Source organism: Coturnix japonica, chromosome 1 (genome assembly GCF_001577835.2).
Source record: "Coturnix japonica isolate 7356 chromosome 1, Coturnix japonica 2.1, whole genome shotgun sequence".
Taxonomy (NCBI): Eukaryota; Metazoa; Chordata; class Aves; order Galliformes; family Phasianidae; genus Coturnix; species Coturnix japonica.
Window position 1 is genome coordinate 5,386,795 of NC_029516.1, and position 17,578 is coordinate 5,404,372.

A 17,578-nucleotide genomic window follows, 5' to 3' on the forward strand; every position below is an offset into this window, starting at 1 on the left:
TATTATTGTCTCGTCCAGGTAATCCTTTGATTGTATCCTGTATACCTTCGTTGATATGGACTGTGCAATTCTCTCTGGTGCTGTACTTGTGATTTTCTGTCACATGTCAGGATCGGCCCTCACTCTTCTCAGGGTCAAGTTCGCTTGGATCAGGGCTGTACAACATTTTCGCCATGGCCAATTCCCTCAGGCGCTGAATACCTTTTTGGACGGTATTCCAACTATCAAATTTAGGCTTCAAAGCATCCTTATAGGGGTACCTTTCTCTCACGGCTTCTAACAGCCGCAACCAGAGAGTGGCAGCTCCATCCGAACATCTGCTAATCCCTCTGTCGATACCTGCATCTTGGGCAATGCTTCCTAGTTGGCGAGCTTCATTACCATCTAGAGAGACAAGCTGTTGGCCCCGTTGTCCAGCAGCGAAGCAACCAAGCAAGGATACCTTCATCTTGACGCCGTGTGAACTCCTTTCTTGAGCCTTGGATTTCAGTCAGTATCAGAGGTAGATGATAAGTTATTTCTTCCTCCTCATCAGTCTCTTCTTCATGCCTCTTGGTTTTTGCCTTTTCTTTTTTCGGTACTGCTCCATGCCCGGCACCTGGGTCTTCTGCAGCCCCCCCTGTGCTTCTCCTTCTTTTCGTTCTAGACGCATGGACACCCGTTTCCATTTCTTGCCTTCCACAGGGGCAACTGATATTGCTACTGATGCCTCCTGTGACTGATCAGAATTAACTTGGGCTTGAATCTCAGATCGGAAACTCTCTCTCTCCAGAATAGTATGATACAAAGCACGGTAAGCATAAACCAAACCCCAAGTATGGTTTACCTCCTTATATCTCTGACTCAAATACTCAATTACTCAGGGTCCCTCAGGTGTTCAAGAGTGAAATCCCATGACACTGCGGGTCCCCACGCTTCTAAGACTTTTCCTAAACCTTTCCATATTCCCTGCCAGTCATCATTCTCTGGTTCTGGAGGAGACTTCCGCATAGAACGAATGCATAGGAACATATATGCATGCATTGATAGTGATAACATGAATGCAAGTATGAACCCTATCTCAGTTATTGAAAAGCGTGTGGAAATCTGAGAGTACAACCTAAATAAAAAGGGGTTTATTTAGCCTGTACAATGAATTAAACATGGTGGTGTTTGTAAAATTGCCTGTTCCATCTGGGATGCAAAGTATTGTAAAATTGCCTGTTCCATCTGGGATGCAAGTGTTTGTAAGATTCACAATTCCATCTGGGGGTGTAGATGCCAAAATTCTGACCATACCACATCTCGTAAAAGTACCAGGCAGGTGTCTCCATCAGTATCCACCTTACTAGGCTATATATCTGCACAATTCCACAACACCAAATTATGGTGTTAATAGTTGACCAATACTTTAAGAAGATCATAATTGCTTTCAATCCCTTAAACAGAGCAACTGGGATGAAGAGTGGATTCATAGGCTGGCAGGCTCTGTAAAAGTCAGAGCTAGCTAGCTTTGCTTAAGGGAGAAAGAAAATCCCTTTGTTTTCTACACAAAAGTTAGATAGCAGTGCTGAGAATGTACAGCAGCCCTTAATGTTGACAATTTGTCTGGTATTTCAAGGTCACGTTCTCCGTGAGCAGCTACGGAAGATAACACTCCCAACACTCCCGTAACGAAGCTCTTTAAGAGCAAAGAGAGAGTTGTTCTAAAAGCTAAAAAGCTCTTGCCCGCATCCTCCACCAAAAAATCTGTCACGGGTTAGTTAGATTTACCTATGCCCGTGACAGGGGAAGCCCCCCCACGCCCCCCCCCCGGGGCCCGGAAAGGAGGGGGAAAAGGGGAGTGGGATAAAACAAGCGACAATCTAAGGAGGAAAAAACTTATTTTACTAAATATGATATCGAAATACAAGATAACACAAATATATATTAATTAAGGCTAACAAATCGACGAAACAGAGAGAGAGAGAGTCTCCGAAACACCGAGAGGCCTACTGTGAACTCTAGGCGACACGGCTGGAACGCTTCCCACTCTCCGAGAAGTTCGAGAGAAGAAGAAGGAGGGCACTCCAGCCTGGGAACGAGATTATATAGAGTCCTGGTCCCGTGACTTATTGTTACTCCTGTTATTCTCTGGGATATGTAGTCTTCTTCTGTGGACTGCACATTCAACAGAAGTATCCATACTTGACATGATGTTATGATGTGGAATACTGATAGCAAAATTACAAAATTACAAAACCATGACAGCATTGTAGCTGATGTTCTAGTAAAGCTTTTTGAACTCAGAATGCCATTCTCATCTTGTTGTGCAAGATCACTGTTGTGAGAAACTGAGGGACACCCATCTCATAAATAAAAATCTCGTAAATAAAAAGACAGCAGGGTTTTGGTATTAACAACACCAGAAAATAAGCAATGGACAGACGATGCAGACTGGGAAGGTTTGGTGAAGCAACACATCTATAGGATAATGGTAAAACTGAGCATCTATTAAATGCCAAGGATAGACAGACAGGATTTCTTTCTTGCCTTTGAAGTAGTTTGGACGTTGGCTCCTCAAATTCCACAAAGAATAGCAAGTGCTAAATCACTTGAAAAGTTGGACAGAAGCTCTTTCCCCCACTTCAGTCATTTGAAATAATTAGACCCAACTTCCTTATAGGAGCACTGACACGGAGAGCTCTCCTTCAGCGCTGCATCATCGTTGAGTACTTGCTTTATGGCTGGAAACAATTCCAACCTCGTGACAACTGACTGCCGCTGCCTTACTTAAAGACAAAGAGAAAAGAATTGCAAGTTGGGAGTTCAGGAGTTCACCTTCCTTACTCTAAATATAAAGCCCGTAACAAATTACATATTGTCACCCGGTGACCTCTGCAGCTTGTGGCTTAGGCTTGTAGATGGAAATACAGTCTCAAGCTTACCTCTGGAGACATCTCCTGACGTGGACAACATACCAGCTAAGATTTGCTGAACCCCCTCTAGCAAATGATGCACACAAGGACATCCTTCTACATAAGGTTCTCAGAGGACCATACAGTCCAGGACAAATTTAAAAGCCACTAAGTTCAGCTGTGTTGTTAGCAGCTGACATGCAAGTCTTTTTGAAGTTATAACTAAATCTCCATCTGTGGATGGGTAGTTAAGTAATTTTCTTTTATTAATCCAATCTGATGGTAATTAGAAGCCATGGAAGTTTGGCTTCCCTCCTACAAGCCCCATCAGACCAGCTGGAAATCTGGAGTCTCTGTTTAGGGTCATTCTAAATAACAGAACATGATTCACTTCTAAAAGGGGAGGTAGACGAGGGAGTCTACATTTAGAGCTAACAATAAAGTAATCATCAAGGTGGCATGAAATGTTGTTTTGGAACTTGAAGGTCTCTGTATGAAGCCACTTAAATGAAGAGGGAAAAAAATATCACCTGACCATTCCTATTGAGTATAACAAGAGGGTTACCAGAGTGATCCGCTTATGTGCCCAAAAATCGCAGGATTTGAAAGCGTTTCAAAGCATTTCAGACATAACATTTACAAGGGTAAATGTGTGCACAGTGTGACACCCCACCCATCCACTGAAGTCGTGTGTTCTTGTTGCTTTTTTTTTTCCTAATAATGGTATTTAAAGAGCAACACTATTTTTTTCCTGTCCAAAGTTACCAGAACTTTTCTCTGGGGACAGCAGACTGAGTGCACAACTTCCAGCAGCCTGACTGCAGATGTTTAAGCCAGAAAGAATTTACACTCTTCCCCTTTTCACGAGTGTTTGGTGTCATTTGGACACAGCATGGGGAGGCTGGGAGGCAGTTGTGAAAATCCTTCCAGGATACAAGGGAATGGTTTCATTCACTGTAAGGCCAGGGCATGCTCAACAGAAATTGAGCACATCAGTAAAAGTACTGCCAGAGGCAGAATGTACGCTGCCAGCCGCGCTGCAGAACTGCAATGGAAAGAGAACACCTGAGGTTAACGCTACATTTTTACACGTTACAGAGTGAAATTATGATTTACAGCATCAAAAAGGTTGAAGGATAGCTTTGAACAATGGGTGAACTCCAGCAGCTACAAATGACTTTCTATAGCTGTGAGCATACTAATTCTGTGATTGAGAGACTGTTTCTCCTTTCTTCAGTGGCTTTGTATGATTAAATATTTACAGAGAGCACCGAGTCCAGCCAGCCAACAAAGGTGGACTGGTTCCTATGTGCTGGCCAGCAGAGAGCTCTCAAATCAGGGGCAGAACTTCCCTCTTGCACATGGTATCGCCTAAAGATAAACGCAGCAAGCCACTTAACATCCCAGCCCTTCAGATTCAGCAGATGTCACTTTCCATGATGTAGTTACTGCATACAGTAAAGCACAACACAACCACCAGATAAGCCAATTCTAAGTGCTTTCAGAAGGCCTATGATACTCATATTGCTCATTATCTCCTTTACGGCCTCAACTACGTTTGCTATATATATTTTTTTTCTTTTTGTTATTCATTTGAAGGAAAGCGACAGCACTACAAAGAACAGACTTTGAGATGAATTTGAGAATGGTATGAGTTGATACAGAGCAGGTAGACCATGACAAGATGACATCAGATAGAAACGTCATTCACTGAAGTAAGCAAACAGGTGAACACCTCTACTGGAAGTGAAATATCAAGGAGTTACAGAAACAGAATGAATAAATGAAGGATGTCTGATGGCCTTAATATTAATTGACATCAAATGAAGACTCTCAACACAGCCATGTTCTTTGTAAGTTGACTACTGTGTCGCCTCCAAGGAAGACTGAAGTCAATGGCCTGTTTTAAAATCACTTTTAGGAAAGACATCCAGTTTGCTCTGGGTAACTCATCCCAAGCACGTGTCCAGTAATTTGAGAATGAGTGACCTGCACCACTGACCCTCAGAAGAGGAGTGAGATTCTCACTGGATTCTCCAGCGTTCCTTAGCTTTCAGAGGAAGAAACGCATTACACAGAACTCCCACCTCCATTCCCAAACACAAAGGCAGCTAAGTACCACCACCTTCAAGAATCCAACCCTTTTGCTTGAAAGCTTTGAGGATTTTTAACATAAAACCCACGCATTACTGACAGATTCAAGTAGACTCTTCAGCAAGTAAAGCTTCCCACTTACCCATACTGCAAAACCTCAGTTCTCATAGTTGGGTGCCAACTTGCCTAGAAACGCTACATGACTCCCCTGATGCTGGCACTGCACATCCCTTATTGACTTCAGCATCACACTCAGGGACACACGGCCCATGCTGTCAGTTATCACTGGGGGAAATCATGGGAATAGAAAAGCTAAAATAATAATAAGGCATGGGTTGGACTAAATCATCTAGCAGAGCTCTCTTTTCTCCGTTCAGAGAGCTGTTTTTTCCTAAGGGACGATACTGCAGATGATTCCAGAGGATACTGCTGAACTGTAAAATGCAAAGCTTTAAGTCTGGATGGCGTGAATGAGAAAGTTTCACTTCCAGCCTTCCTAAACAAGAAAGAGAACTCAGATATCCTGGCTTAAAGCACCAGCTTCAATTCTCTAACTCATTTCAAATAGAAAAATCTGACAAAGCAACGTATCACTAAGAAATCAAGCCTGTTGTGGCTACATCTGACCTACTGCCAGTCTGAGCTGGCTCACTCTTGTGGCACAAGACAGCATTCTGCAAAAGCTTGATTGGTCCTGAATGTAATACAGCTTTTGGTGCTCGATGCTGAGCAAAAGCAAACTATGACTTCAGAGACTGTACAGATATCTACACTACTGCGTCCTTCACCTACCACTAAATTACATTGCTTTCTGTAAGAAAAACTTTCCTGGAGACTTTCTGACCAACTATAATATTGAGAACACAAATTATTATTATTATTGTTTTTTAATTTGCGCATTGTCTGGAGAGAGGCAAGAGAACAGCAATCTCTGTTATTAACTGCTTCATCATGTTCCCAATGAAGAGCAGCAGAAAAGGCACCGCAACACTGCTGAAAAACAAGAGTTGGCACAACATCAGAGGAAGGAACCAGACAGAAGAATCAAGAACGGCTCACCTTGACAAGGCTGACAGTAAAATCTACACTAAAATAAACATATTCCACTCTCTCAGAAAAATAAAAAGGAAAAAAATCTAGAACGAGTTATGTTCATTCTCAGGTTATTCAAAATGCACATTTCTAGAAGCACCATTGATTTTCTATTAACTCCATAAGCACTAAGGCATTTAGTGTAGGCTGAGAGAATGAAATCACTCAGGAGAGGGATCGCTGTGTTCCCTAACATGGCAGGAAGTCCTCTTGGCACAAAGCAGCCTAAAAACAGCATTTTTCCCTAACTCACCAGATTTGGAAGCCATTTAAAGACTACACAAACAATCACAATTATATTCCCAATTTCATTTGCTGGCCTAGACCTCTTCTCATTGCCATTCAAAGTATTTGGAGTGTCTTAATATGCCCGCAAAAGAAAAATAAACCTTCAGCAAACTAACTATGCAGTAACTTCGTATCATCTAAACAGAGCCGAACTCCACTTAGTCAAGTAACTGCTGAACTGTAACTATGCTACATTTACAGAGCTCTGCAAAAAATGCAGCATTTCAAGGGCTACGAAAAGAAAATGCACGCTTTCCTCTCAGTGAAATACTGAAAGCAGAATGTACTCCACTGGAGATGGAACAGTGGGCGTTCGATGGCATATTTTAAATAGTATTCCTCTTTGTGAATGCGATGTAATGCCACCCAAGGGGGAGATTAAGAAAAAAAGTCTGTAATTTGCAAGTCCATTTCAAAGTCATATCAAGGATGATGTGAAATTCAAGATAGGATTCTTGAGAGAAATCTCCTTGGAAAATGTGTACGTACCTCAGGGAATCTTTGGATTTGCTTCTTCACACTGGAAGGCTGTTCTGTCTTTTGACATTTCAGTGTTGTTTACACTATGCATCTAATTTTGGAACTAGCAACTGGTTTATTACAAAGGTGTATCTTTGCCTAATGATAAAACAGTTCTCTTCTGCAACCTCTGAGGTTTCTAAAATCCCTTACTATTAAGACTTTTATTCGTAGTGAGGATATAGCAGTTGCTTTAAAGTTAGGGATTAATCCTGCTGTCAGGTGTTACGGAGGTAACTGATATTTACATCTGTGAAAGACCTTCCTTTATGGCCCTGGGTTAAAGAAAAAAAATAGAATTGCCTGCATTGATCTGATCGTTCTCAAATAATTGCAAAGAATATCATGCTCTGAGGCTTTCGGTAGTCATCAGCAGGGATTAGGAGGAAATACTCTCTTTAATAGACTTCTGGCGAAAGGGGTTTTTTGTTTCCTCTGTGTCACCTTCCCTGAAGCATTACAGGCAGGCCACAGCTGGATCTGGGGAGAGGAAAAGATTAAGATCATTTTCCCGAAGTCATATTTTCTTCCTTAGATGCCCAAGCAACGATGATTCAAATTCATCACCCAAACTGATGTCAGGAAAGAATCTTCCCTGGGTCACAGCAGGAGTAGGAAGGCTTCTGTCTTTGCTTATACAATGTACCTGGTTTGATTAGAGAGAGAAACAGTTTGATCACATAATCAAATCCCATTCAAGGAAAAGCTTAGGAGTGTCAGCGAGACTGCAGTCTCTCCTAACTTCTTCCCAAGGCCCCAGTAACTCAAAGGATTTCAGTCTTCTGCTGTTCAGGTCTGCCCTGAACCCTTTGTATTTATTCTAGTGAGGTAGCAGTCAAAGGAAAAGCAAACACAAAAGTCAACAGCATAATACTCACTTCCTTTTGCTCTTATATTCTAGTTAGCTTAATTTCACTTATTTTTGGCCTTGCAGAAGTTAGGCATCCAGCCTTATTTAGTCTTCTGCGTTCCTCTGTGTTAGTGGAGAGAGATTACTTGTTCTCCAACGCCCTGCCTTGAAGCTGCCCTGCTAACCACAGAGAGAGTCAGACAAGAAAACTATGGTTTACATGGCACAAGGCAGGCAAATGTTTTAAAATTCTTATGAAGAAACTATGGGAAAGAAAGGTCTCAAGTATTTTATGCTGGTACTTACTGCTCGACTGTTTTCAGATCAAAGCAAACAGTGACAGAAAAGCTCTTAGGAGGATACCTAATCCATTATGTGGGAATGATTCTCTCCACCATCAAGACACAGCAAGTTACTGGCACAACACTGCCTTGCTTCACTCTGCACCAGGGGTGTCTGTTACTGGCATCGGTACCTTCAGCTTAGTAAGCCCAGCTAAACAAAACAAAAGCAGACTCTGCACTGCAAACATGTGACACCAGGCTTTTGTAAGCTGAATACAGGTCTCTAAACACGCAACAAACACCACAGCCACAGTCAGGCAATCATTTTGCACTCTGATCAATGCAACATCGCAAGTCTCTCATCCCAGTAATTCTCTTCTTTTGAATTGATATTGGGTGAGATTATTAGAACACAGCCAGAAAATTATGATCGCAGTTTATACTCCTAGCTTTCACAAATGATAGGTTAAGGTTTAGCAGTGCAGTAAACTATAATCGATAGCCTTGTTACTTCTGTAATAATGCGAAAGCGCTGTATAAATTGCATCCATATTGCTCAGCCTAAAAATAAACGTGTACAAACAAATGAAATGCACCAGGTAGATATATATACACACGACTCATTTATGAAAAGCCATCATTTGTGCTGAGAAGAGCAAAACTGCAGTTCTAAGCTAACGAGACAATGAAAAAATAAAGACAAAGCAATAGGAGCTTAATTATTATTATTTTAACATGTTAAAAATACAGTCACATCAAAATAGGATACACAGTTATAAAACTGTTGCGGATGACATAAGAAAATAGTGTGTATATATTTTATATATAAAAATCTACAGTATTTACTACCGCTGATACATATTTTGGAGCTTCGTGTTGCTTGCACAAATGAATTGTACAGCTTTGTTATGAATTACAGAACCATCATTAAACACAGAGATTATTACACTTAGCCACAATATTATATACATACATTTCTAAGCTGCTGTAAGCAATCAGTACTAAGGTAAGCCCAAGTTGTATTTATCTTCACAATTTTAGAGTTTCAGTGTAGTGCTTTGCTACCGTTACTTCGCTGCAGTTTGCAACCCTTAAAATATAAAATTGCCCAGTTCATTAAAAATTACATCAGACACATCATATACACAAAAAGGTTTTGAAATATACTAAGTAAATGTTACTTCTGTTTGTAAAAATTGTTTTTACTTCTGTACCTTAAAACTTACAGAGCCAACCTGCAGCAATAATAGGCACTAAAGCTCATCCTTTAAAGGAAAAAAAAAATAATAATAATCCACTTCTATGTCTTTAATTAGCAAATCTTACGAAACAAAAGATAACAGGACAACCTTCTAAACCATCCAAAACTAATGGCGATACCAATGCTTGGTCCTTAAGCATCAGAAAATCTCTGCTAAGCACTCCAAGGACCTCTTCTGGCAGGATCCTTATCTGCCTCAACTCCCATTGGCTTCAATGAGACCTCAGTACATCCAGCGCTTCCTACCCAAAGCTCACCCTACACGGGCCACTTTAACCTGCGTTTTTGTCACCCCCATTTCACAGTCAATGAAAGGAAAAGAAAACACAAAGAAGAGGCTGCAAACAATCAGTAAAAACACGTTACCAGGAGTCTAAGCTTCCTATTAACAGTCGGGTTGATTTCAAAGTGAAAAAAATAAACACCCGCATTCTCTCAGCAGCCCACAGCCAATCACAGACACGAGTCTTCTGGCTCTTTGGGGGGGAAGAAATGAAACAGAACTGACATGACAAAGCTTAAGAGAAAGGACACTGCATATGCACACAGCTCAGGGGATATCAAATCACAACCAAGTCTCAGACTCCTGCATGTACTTCTTGAGAGCGTCAAGGAGCCGGTAATTCTCTGATACCTACGAGATTTGGCCTTGCAACCGATTTGCTTAGTTTGACAGCACAGCATGGCAAAAAGTGAAGGGTGCAGCACCATTTCTGGATGTGGCATTACTCTTACTGCGCTCCAATGTTTTGCATATATGACATTCTGAAGGTAGATTTAGGTGCAAAGGTAAAAATTATCCACTTTCAATTCACCTAGGAAACTAAAGACTGCCCTGAATTTTAAGCACCATTTCTTAGCCAGATTATAGAGATGTTTTTGGCTTTCTGCTCTTGCCTGTCTGCTCCTTCTTGCTGAGGAAAATGACAAACAGTAGTCAAAGGAGAGGAAATTAACTCTCACATAAATTTAAATTAATAATCCCAAAGTATCTCTCCTGCCCAGAACAGATACTGGGATACTGAGGCAGCTGTATAAAAACGACAGAAATTCCCATTCAAAATGAATGGCTTCTCAAATAAATTATAAAGAAAAATTAATACAAAATAAAAGTACTTCACATCATCTGTCCAAAAGTTAAATGCATTTAAACTCTTTAGTTCTTCTCCATATGCATTCGTGTATGTAAGCGCACACTCGCACACACATACTTAATACAGTGCATTAACAATGTCAGTCAAAATAAAACTCACAAATGTGTTAGGTTTTAGGCAGAAAGATCATAACACAAGTTATTTCAATTCAAGGAAAAATGACAGTATTAGCCATACTGTGTATATGATCTTATTGCTATTGCTCTGTCTACGTGCATCAGATCACTTTCAGTAGCTTCAATGCAAGCCTAAGAACTCACCTATCCTTCAGTGAAAAGTCTGAAACACCTCTAAAATAGTGTTGTTATTTTTGATGAGTCACATGGACTGTCCACATTTCATAGAAGAAATGAGGTGGACTACTACTAACACAGTAAGGTATAACTGGGTTTAGATCTTGCCATTTTAATAAGAGCAGACATACTTCAGAGAAGCACAGATTCATGCATAGATAATCCATCATTTCTATTTCGGTAGTGTTGGACTTGAGCTGAAGGATTTGCATATTGGTATTGTGGTGAACCATGCTCTTCAAAGGTTGGTGAAGTCCTGTATCTTATCGGGCTATCCACAGAAACAGCAGGAAGACTATGGTCTTGAAAAGGTGTTGACTGAAAATGCTGGTATCTCTGGAAATTATCCAAGTGGCCCTTGTTAACGTCTTGGCTCCAGGGCTGCCTGTACGGTTCATGTCTATACATGTAAGCAGCATCTGGCCACTTTCTGTCTTCTGGTAAATAATCCACTGGAGGCATTATAAATTTGACACCTGTAGGGGACCTCAAGTTGCTGGTGTAAGCATCGACAGGGGCTACGTCTATCCGAGTAGGGGCTGGTGAAAGAGGATTTTGGCGACCCGCAGGATAGGAATTCATTTGTAATTTATCAGGAGAATAATCTGCTGAAATAAAAGTGCCATATGGCCTACCAGAAGGGCTGGTTCGATTCCCATGATAATGAAGAGGTATAGAACTTGTATTGCTTATGCTGGAGATGTGCTTTGGAGAATTTCCATGGTAAGTAGGAGGATTGCTATAAGAGGGCAGCGGCTGCTTTGCGTTTAGTCCACGAGGTGGTCCGTCAGACTGCAATGAATATTTTGGAGATCTGGGCTGCGAAGTAAAGGTGTAATTGTTGGGCATTTTTAATGGAGCAGGTATTCTTTCAGTTTGTTTTCTTGGACTATTAGTATATGCTACATGCCTAGGACTCTGTGGAAGAACTCTCTCAAGCATCTCTTCTACAAGATTCTCACTCTCATGATCAGCTTCTGGAACGTTGTCATACTGTGATGCATTAGACCCACGCTTACCTTCATCAGCATCCAAAACCCTCATCTTTTGTTTTACATTCAAAGGCTGTGTTTCTGTAGGACTTGGGGGTGAGCTTGAAACAGAATTATTTATTGGCCTTCCTTTTACTTCTGCAGTAAGTTTCATAGTCTTTTCAATTATTTTGATATCAGATGGTTTATTCCACTTAGGTACAAATTCCCTTCTTGTATGTGAAGTAGCATTAGAATTTTGGTTAGCAGCTGCATTATCATATTGTTTTGAGTTGTCTTGCCCTGTTGGCTGAGGTTTTCTTCTGGCGTCAACCTCATTTTTAGACTGAATACTCTGAGTGTCCGTTGGGCGAGACTTCTGCTGTTTTAAGGAAGGCTGTTTTTCCAGTGAGTTAATTCTTTTTCGGTTATTTGGTGAATTTTCTGGTTCTTCTACAGGAGACGGTCTCCTCTCTGTCCTTCTTATTGTTTGTGTACCAGTGCTATTTTGTCCATTAAGCATTGGAGTGGAATTAAGTATAGCAGGCTGAGGACCTGATGGAATTTGCCCCAACGGCTTCTTTGGAAATTCATCTTCTTTACCTAAAATAAGAACAGTAACAACATAAATTCACATTTGAACTTCTCTGATCTATTGGTCATGCAAGTAAAAATAACTAATTCAATTATCTAGGCCTCCCTCTGGGTCACCATTCTGTCAAACCTCAAAGGTATTTTACTGAGATTGAACAAAGATTTTGTTTAGGCTCTCATCTTAACCAGTTATTCTATTCTTTCCCTCTAAAGCTGATGCACTATTGGCAAGCTTCTGCTCATTGACAACACTGTAGCAAAAATAAGTAAATAATAATCATTTCCCTCCACAACATTTTGGCTGCATTACCTATTCTGTACCCTCCCTGCCACTACAGAAATTGATAAAGATGTGTTTCATTGCTGAATTTTGTTTGTAGAACAATTTACATCGAATTTTCCACACCAGACTCTCCTTAGCAGGCAACACCTTTCCTGATCTTAGCCAAAGTCTTTTATCACATCTACTTGCACACAACTTCTTTAATTGTATAATGCACTACTTTCCCCATTACAAGTAGAAAAGGTCACATACTTCTCATTACATTTATTAATCTGCATTTTACTTGATGTTCAGCATTTCCAAAAACAAACAACCTTTTAAAGTCAGCACCGCAAAACAAATCCTACTGTGCACCCATTAGCAAAAGCTCTGCTGCAAAGAAAAGAAATATGGCTACCCTTAAATGTTATGTGAATTAAATGACATAAAATGGCTATAAATAAGTTTAATTTCTTCTCCTTCCTCCTATAAAACAAAAACCATCAAATCTTCCTCCATCATCGAAGACCTCGAAGTTACTTAATTCTTGAAGATTTTAAAAATAACCACTTTTTCTAGTTATTTGTAATTAAAATTCCCTTTAATTGTCTATAAGGGTTAATGTGAGTGAAGACACAAACATCTCAATCCCTGATGTAAGTGCTGCACTAAGAAAGAGAGCCATATTCATTTTTGCAGTATGAGTTCAATCACTGGTGACTGGTTCGTGCTAGAGGTACACAGAGGAAAGCCAGCAGCCAAGGTCAGTGTTATTTATTATAGCAGCATAACAAATTATCATCATGGATCAGTTGCTATATAAACTAAATGAAAACTTACAGTTTGTGCCAGCTAGGATGTAGCAAGAAGACAGCAGAGAGAAATACAATGATGCTATGTGTCATGACAAGATAGCTAAATAAAGAGTACTTTAAAAATATAGCCTCATTTAGCCAAACAATTAAACTACCCTTCTCTTGGTATTCAGAGTCTTCACAGGAGGACAAAGTTCATATGGAAACATCCTTCCCTTTAGAAAAACACAACTTCAGAAACTTCGTTTTATGTATAATAAATCCTCCCTACCCAGGTTTTCCATAGAATAAACTTTCCAGTCTTATTTTCCCCTAGCTACCCTCAGCTCAATTAAAAACATACATATATTAGGATACACAAATCTAATCTCTTACATTGGAAGTACTCACGGCCTACCTTGCTATGCCTTAGCAAACAAAATGACTCAAGAAAAGCCCTCCACCCCTCCAAATGTAAGATTCTACATGTTAAATACTCATATAATTACACACCTGGCATACTATTCTCTGTAATGCACAAGATACACAAGAGTGCTAAAGTTTACATGGTAGGGCCAATGAGGCACCAGTGAGTGGGTCTTGGAAATAAAGCATCACAGTTTGTTCTCCATCTCCATGGGGGCCCATGATTCTCCAATCAGGCTAAAATCTGAAGCAGGGATCTGTAGATTTGCACTCCCCAGCAGTGCATCGCTAGCAAAACAGAAGATGAACGAGTCGCATGGATGCTGCGAATGAATGATTTAACAGCTCTGCAACATACTCTCTTCTGCACCAATCTCTTCAAAAATTGTCCATTACTGTCAGTTTGGCAAAAGGCATTTGCACTATTTAGGTTCCATTTGTACTCGCAAGCACAGTGGCAAGCAAAACTGAAGATCCTATCTTCTAAATAAAAGTGAATTTTATCCATAATAAATATTCCCAATGCTGAAACTGCACGTTACATTGCTTTCAACCTTACTAATCCTAGCTGTTAAAATAGCATGAAGCCTGAATTAAGAAACAATACTCAAGGTACACACCAGATATTTGTCATCTAAATTACACAGAATACAGCCCTTTGTATGCTGCTATGTGCGCAACCTCCATGGCACTTACAGTATGCTATTAGAAAATGGCTCCTCAGCATCTGTACTTTATTTAATTTCTCCCTGTGTGTACCATGACTATTTTAGTAAAATGATTTTTAATTCCATCCTTATAATTCAGCTATTCAGCCTATATGAGGAAAAAAAAAACACTGAACAAACACGAACACAAGATCAATAGCTCTAGTTCCTGCAATGCTTCCTTCGTTTGTACAAAGATATTAAAGGCATGAACGGATTTCCTTTCTTCCAGCTTTTACTCTCTAAAAAATGCACACGGAGCAACACAAGATCCTTTGAAATATACTTGGTCATACAATTAAGGGGTTTTGTGGGAGTGTTTCGTTGTTGTTTTTTTTTAATTTCACACACTTAAGGTTTCTTAATTACCATTAAGCTCTAATAAAACCCAAGTGAGAACACTGCAAATGTTCTTACTGCATTCTACCTCGGCTGCTTTGAAGATTGCTTTCTGTCATCTTTCCTTTACATCTGAAGGTAAAAGGACATGTTACAATTAGGTACACCTGGTCCACCCTGTTTAGACAGCATATGTTATAACATGAATTACAGGTGTAAAGTACATAACAGAAGTCTTAGCATTTCTGCTGCGAAACTTTTAAAGCCTGGAATTAATCCATGTACTGAGCAATAAGCAAAGCATTCCAAGACAACAGATCATGTAGAAGAAAACCTTTGCACTCTCACAGCACTATATCAGGCCTCAACCTTTTAACAGGCTGGTAATATCGGAGCTTGGAGCTCTCACAGAAAGCGAAATTATGGCACAATGCTTATGTGTGGAGGGAAGGGTCAATGAGAAGAAGGAATACAGCTCTAAATCCTAGCTGCAAAGCTTCCACAGAATTTCTTTCACCTTGACCTCAGATTGAAGCAACTGAGAAAGGTTGCTTAATCAACCACATTTGCATCTGCTATGTTAGGAAAGACCACGCTGCTAGAGATGCTCAGTTGAATGGCCAAAGCTACAAAGCACATGCTTAAGTCTGTTTCAAGAAATGCTTCAGCTCTCACCACCTCCTGCCATAGCAAACATTGGAAGGAAAGAAGTGGTATAAGGATCCATGGTGCTGCAGCACAAAGACATCCCCCAAACTGGTCACCTCCTAAAGGAAAACCAGTTTGTTTTATTAAACTGAAAGGAAAAAAAAAAAAAAAAAAGGAAAAAAAAAAAAGATATTTAATTCTAATTTAAATATACGGATACATACAAATGTAGAAGCATGCATGTAGCTGCTACTCTCAAAGGAACTACCAAAGTACTTTATTCTTTACATCTCCTGAAGCTTAGAAAAGTCCACACAATTAAACAGATAGAGGATAACCACATCTACAGCATGCACATTAATACAAGGAGACATTCCTCAAATGCACAGAACAGCATGCAGTCTATGTCCATGAATGCTCTAAGCAGTCTGCTATAACCCATACTGGGAAGAAAAAAAACATGATGCTGCATGGAGGCAAGAAAGAAAGAAAGAAAGAAAAGGAATTGAAGCAATAAGCAGAGGAAAAGAAACCACGGTACAAAAGTAAATGTAAGAAATTAAATCACAACAAACATCTCTACTGTTAAGAGGTACACAGATACCTTGCCAGAGAAGCATGCAAAAGCACCAGTTCTTCTGACAAGCTGCGTATCTTTTATCTCCCCATTTTCCACTCCAAATATGTCTAATGCCTCTCATGCAGCTCTCAGTCATCATCTTTTCTATGACAGCTAAACCCATTGTTCACATTTCTGAGATCTGAACATGCAGAAGTTTTATTTGGATGTTTTCAAGGGCATTAAGTTGAATCTGTTTGTGCTGTTAACCCCTAAGTGTGTGCTAATTCACATTGGAGGCATACCTCCCTGTCTGAAGCCATATGAACAGAGGGACGTCTGAATCCAACTAAGAACTTCTGGGACAAGTCATCTTCTGTACAAAGTATGATGTTTACATACAGTACTTAAAGACAGTTTAAACTAGAATATAAGACAAAGTAGTCCAGCTCAGCTGCTGGTTGTTTTGACAGCAGCCTCCACAATCAGACGTGCCTTTATCTTTTGAAGCTAACTGGGCAACCAGTTTTTTTCCCAGGCTGACAATATTAGGACAAGATGCAGAACTGCATCATCTGTCTGCATATTCCTTCAGTAAAATAGCTTCCTAGATGCAGTTTAGTTACTGGCTTTCCCCAAAGAGAGACATAATAGCTTCTATTAGAATTCATGGAGCTGGCACGACAGGATTTTCTATTTTTCATTCAAAAGAAAGGTAGTGATTGAGTTGGTTTGTATGTAGTATAGTACAAAATAAACAAATGACAAAGAAAACAGGGCAAAAATGTGGGAGAAAGGAGAAAAAAAAATGGAAGTGGAGGGAATTTAAATGGAAAAAGAACAATCAGGTGCTTGTTTGCTGCTGATAAATATATTGCCTAACATGAAAAGGAGCAAAGCAAATATAAACAGATCTGACTGTTCCCCCAGAAGATACAAATTTCAAGTCATATTAAAGAAAGTTTTGGTCTGCTCACTCCTGCTCTAGCAAGCCTTGGTCACCACCCAGTGGAAGTCGATCACAACTACAAGACTTTTACAGATAATTGCTTCAGGAGGCATTAACAGCCTCATGCATTGAATAGCAGACATATAATTGGAGTAAAGTGCTTTAAGTGCTCTCTCTGGTGAATAGCAGTCTAGTCCTTAATTTCAGGACCAGAATACATGCACTCTGACTGTTCTAACACAGTTTTCAAGGCTGGTAATGGTCATAAAAACAACTCTTAAAATGACATCTTGATATTTTGCATTTATTTTCCATCAGTGACTTCCCATCTTACTTGTTCAGTTTACAAGTCCAAGTAAATTTTAAGGTAATGTAAGTGCCTGAACCGAAAGCTCAAACTGCTGCCTGAAAGTCACTCTCTCTTCCTCCTCTTTTATATGCCAGGAGGAGATGCTCAAATGAAATCTTGCTTGACAACTTGATAATGGTAGAAACAAAATACACTCCTCGCCTTTCCAATATGAGGTCACTTTTGTAACACTGACAATAACAAATATGTATATATATATATAAAATAAACATCTACATTTAGAGAAATAATAGAAATGTCAACAAACT

At 39.8% G+C, this 17,578-nt stretch overlaps 1 protein-coding gene across 4 annotated transcripts in view; it reads right to left on the reverse strand.

Moving 5' to 3' along the window:
* Positions 1-8,711: 8,711 nt before the first annotated feature.
* The window catches only part of USP6NL (USP6 N-terminal like), a 95,876-nt gene continuing 87,009 nt past the window's right edge, over positions 8,712-17,578 (reverse strand). For 2 of the 4 annotated variants that reach the window (XM_015868955.2, XM_015869050.2), the window contains exon 14: positions 10,844-12,285. In XM_015868955.2, coding sequence (XP_015724441.1) covers positions 10,844-12,285 — 1,442 coding nt within the window. Of the gene's footprint in view, positions 12,286-17,578 lie in introns of all 4 variants that reach the window. The other 2 variants (XM_015868879.2, XM_015869134.1) reach the window with 2 other exon arrangements.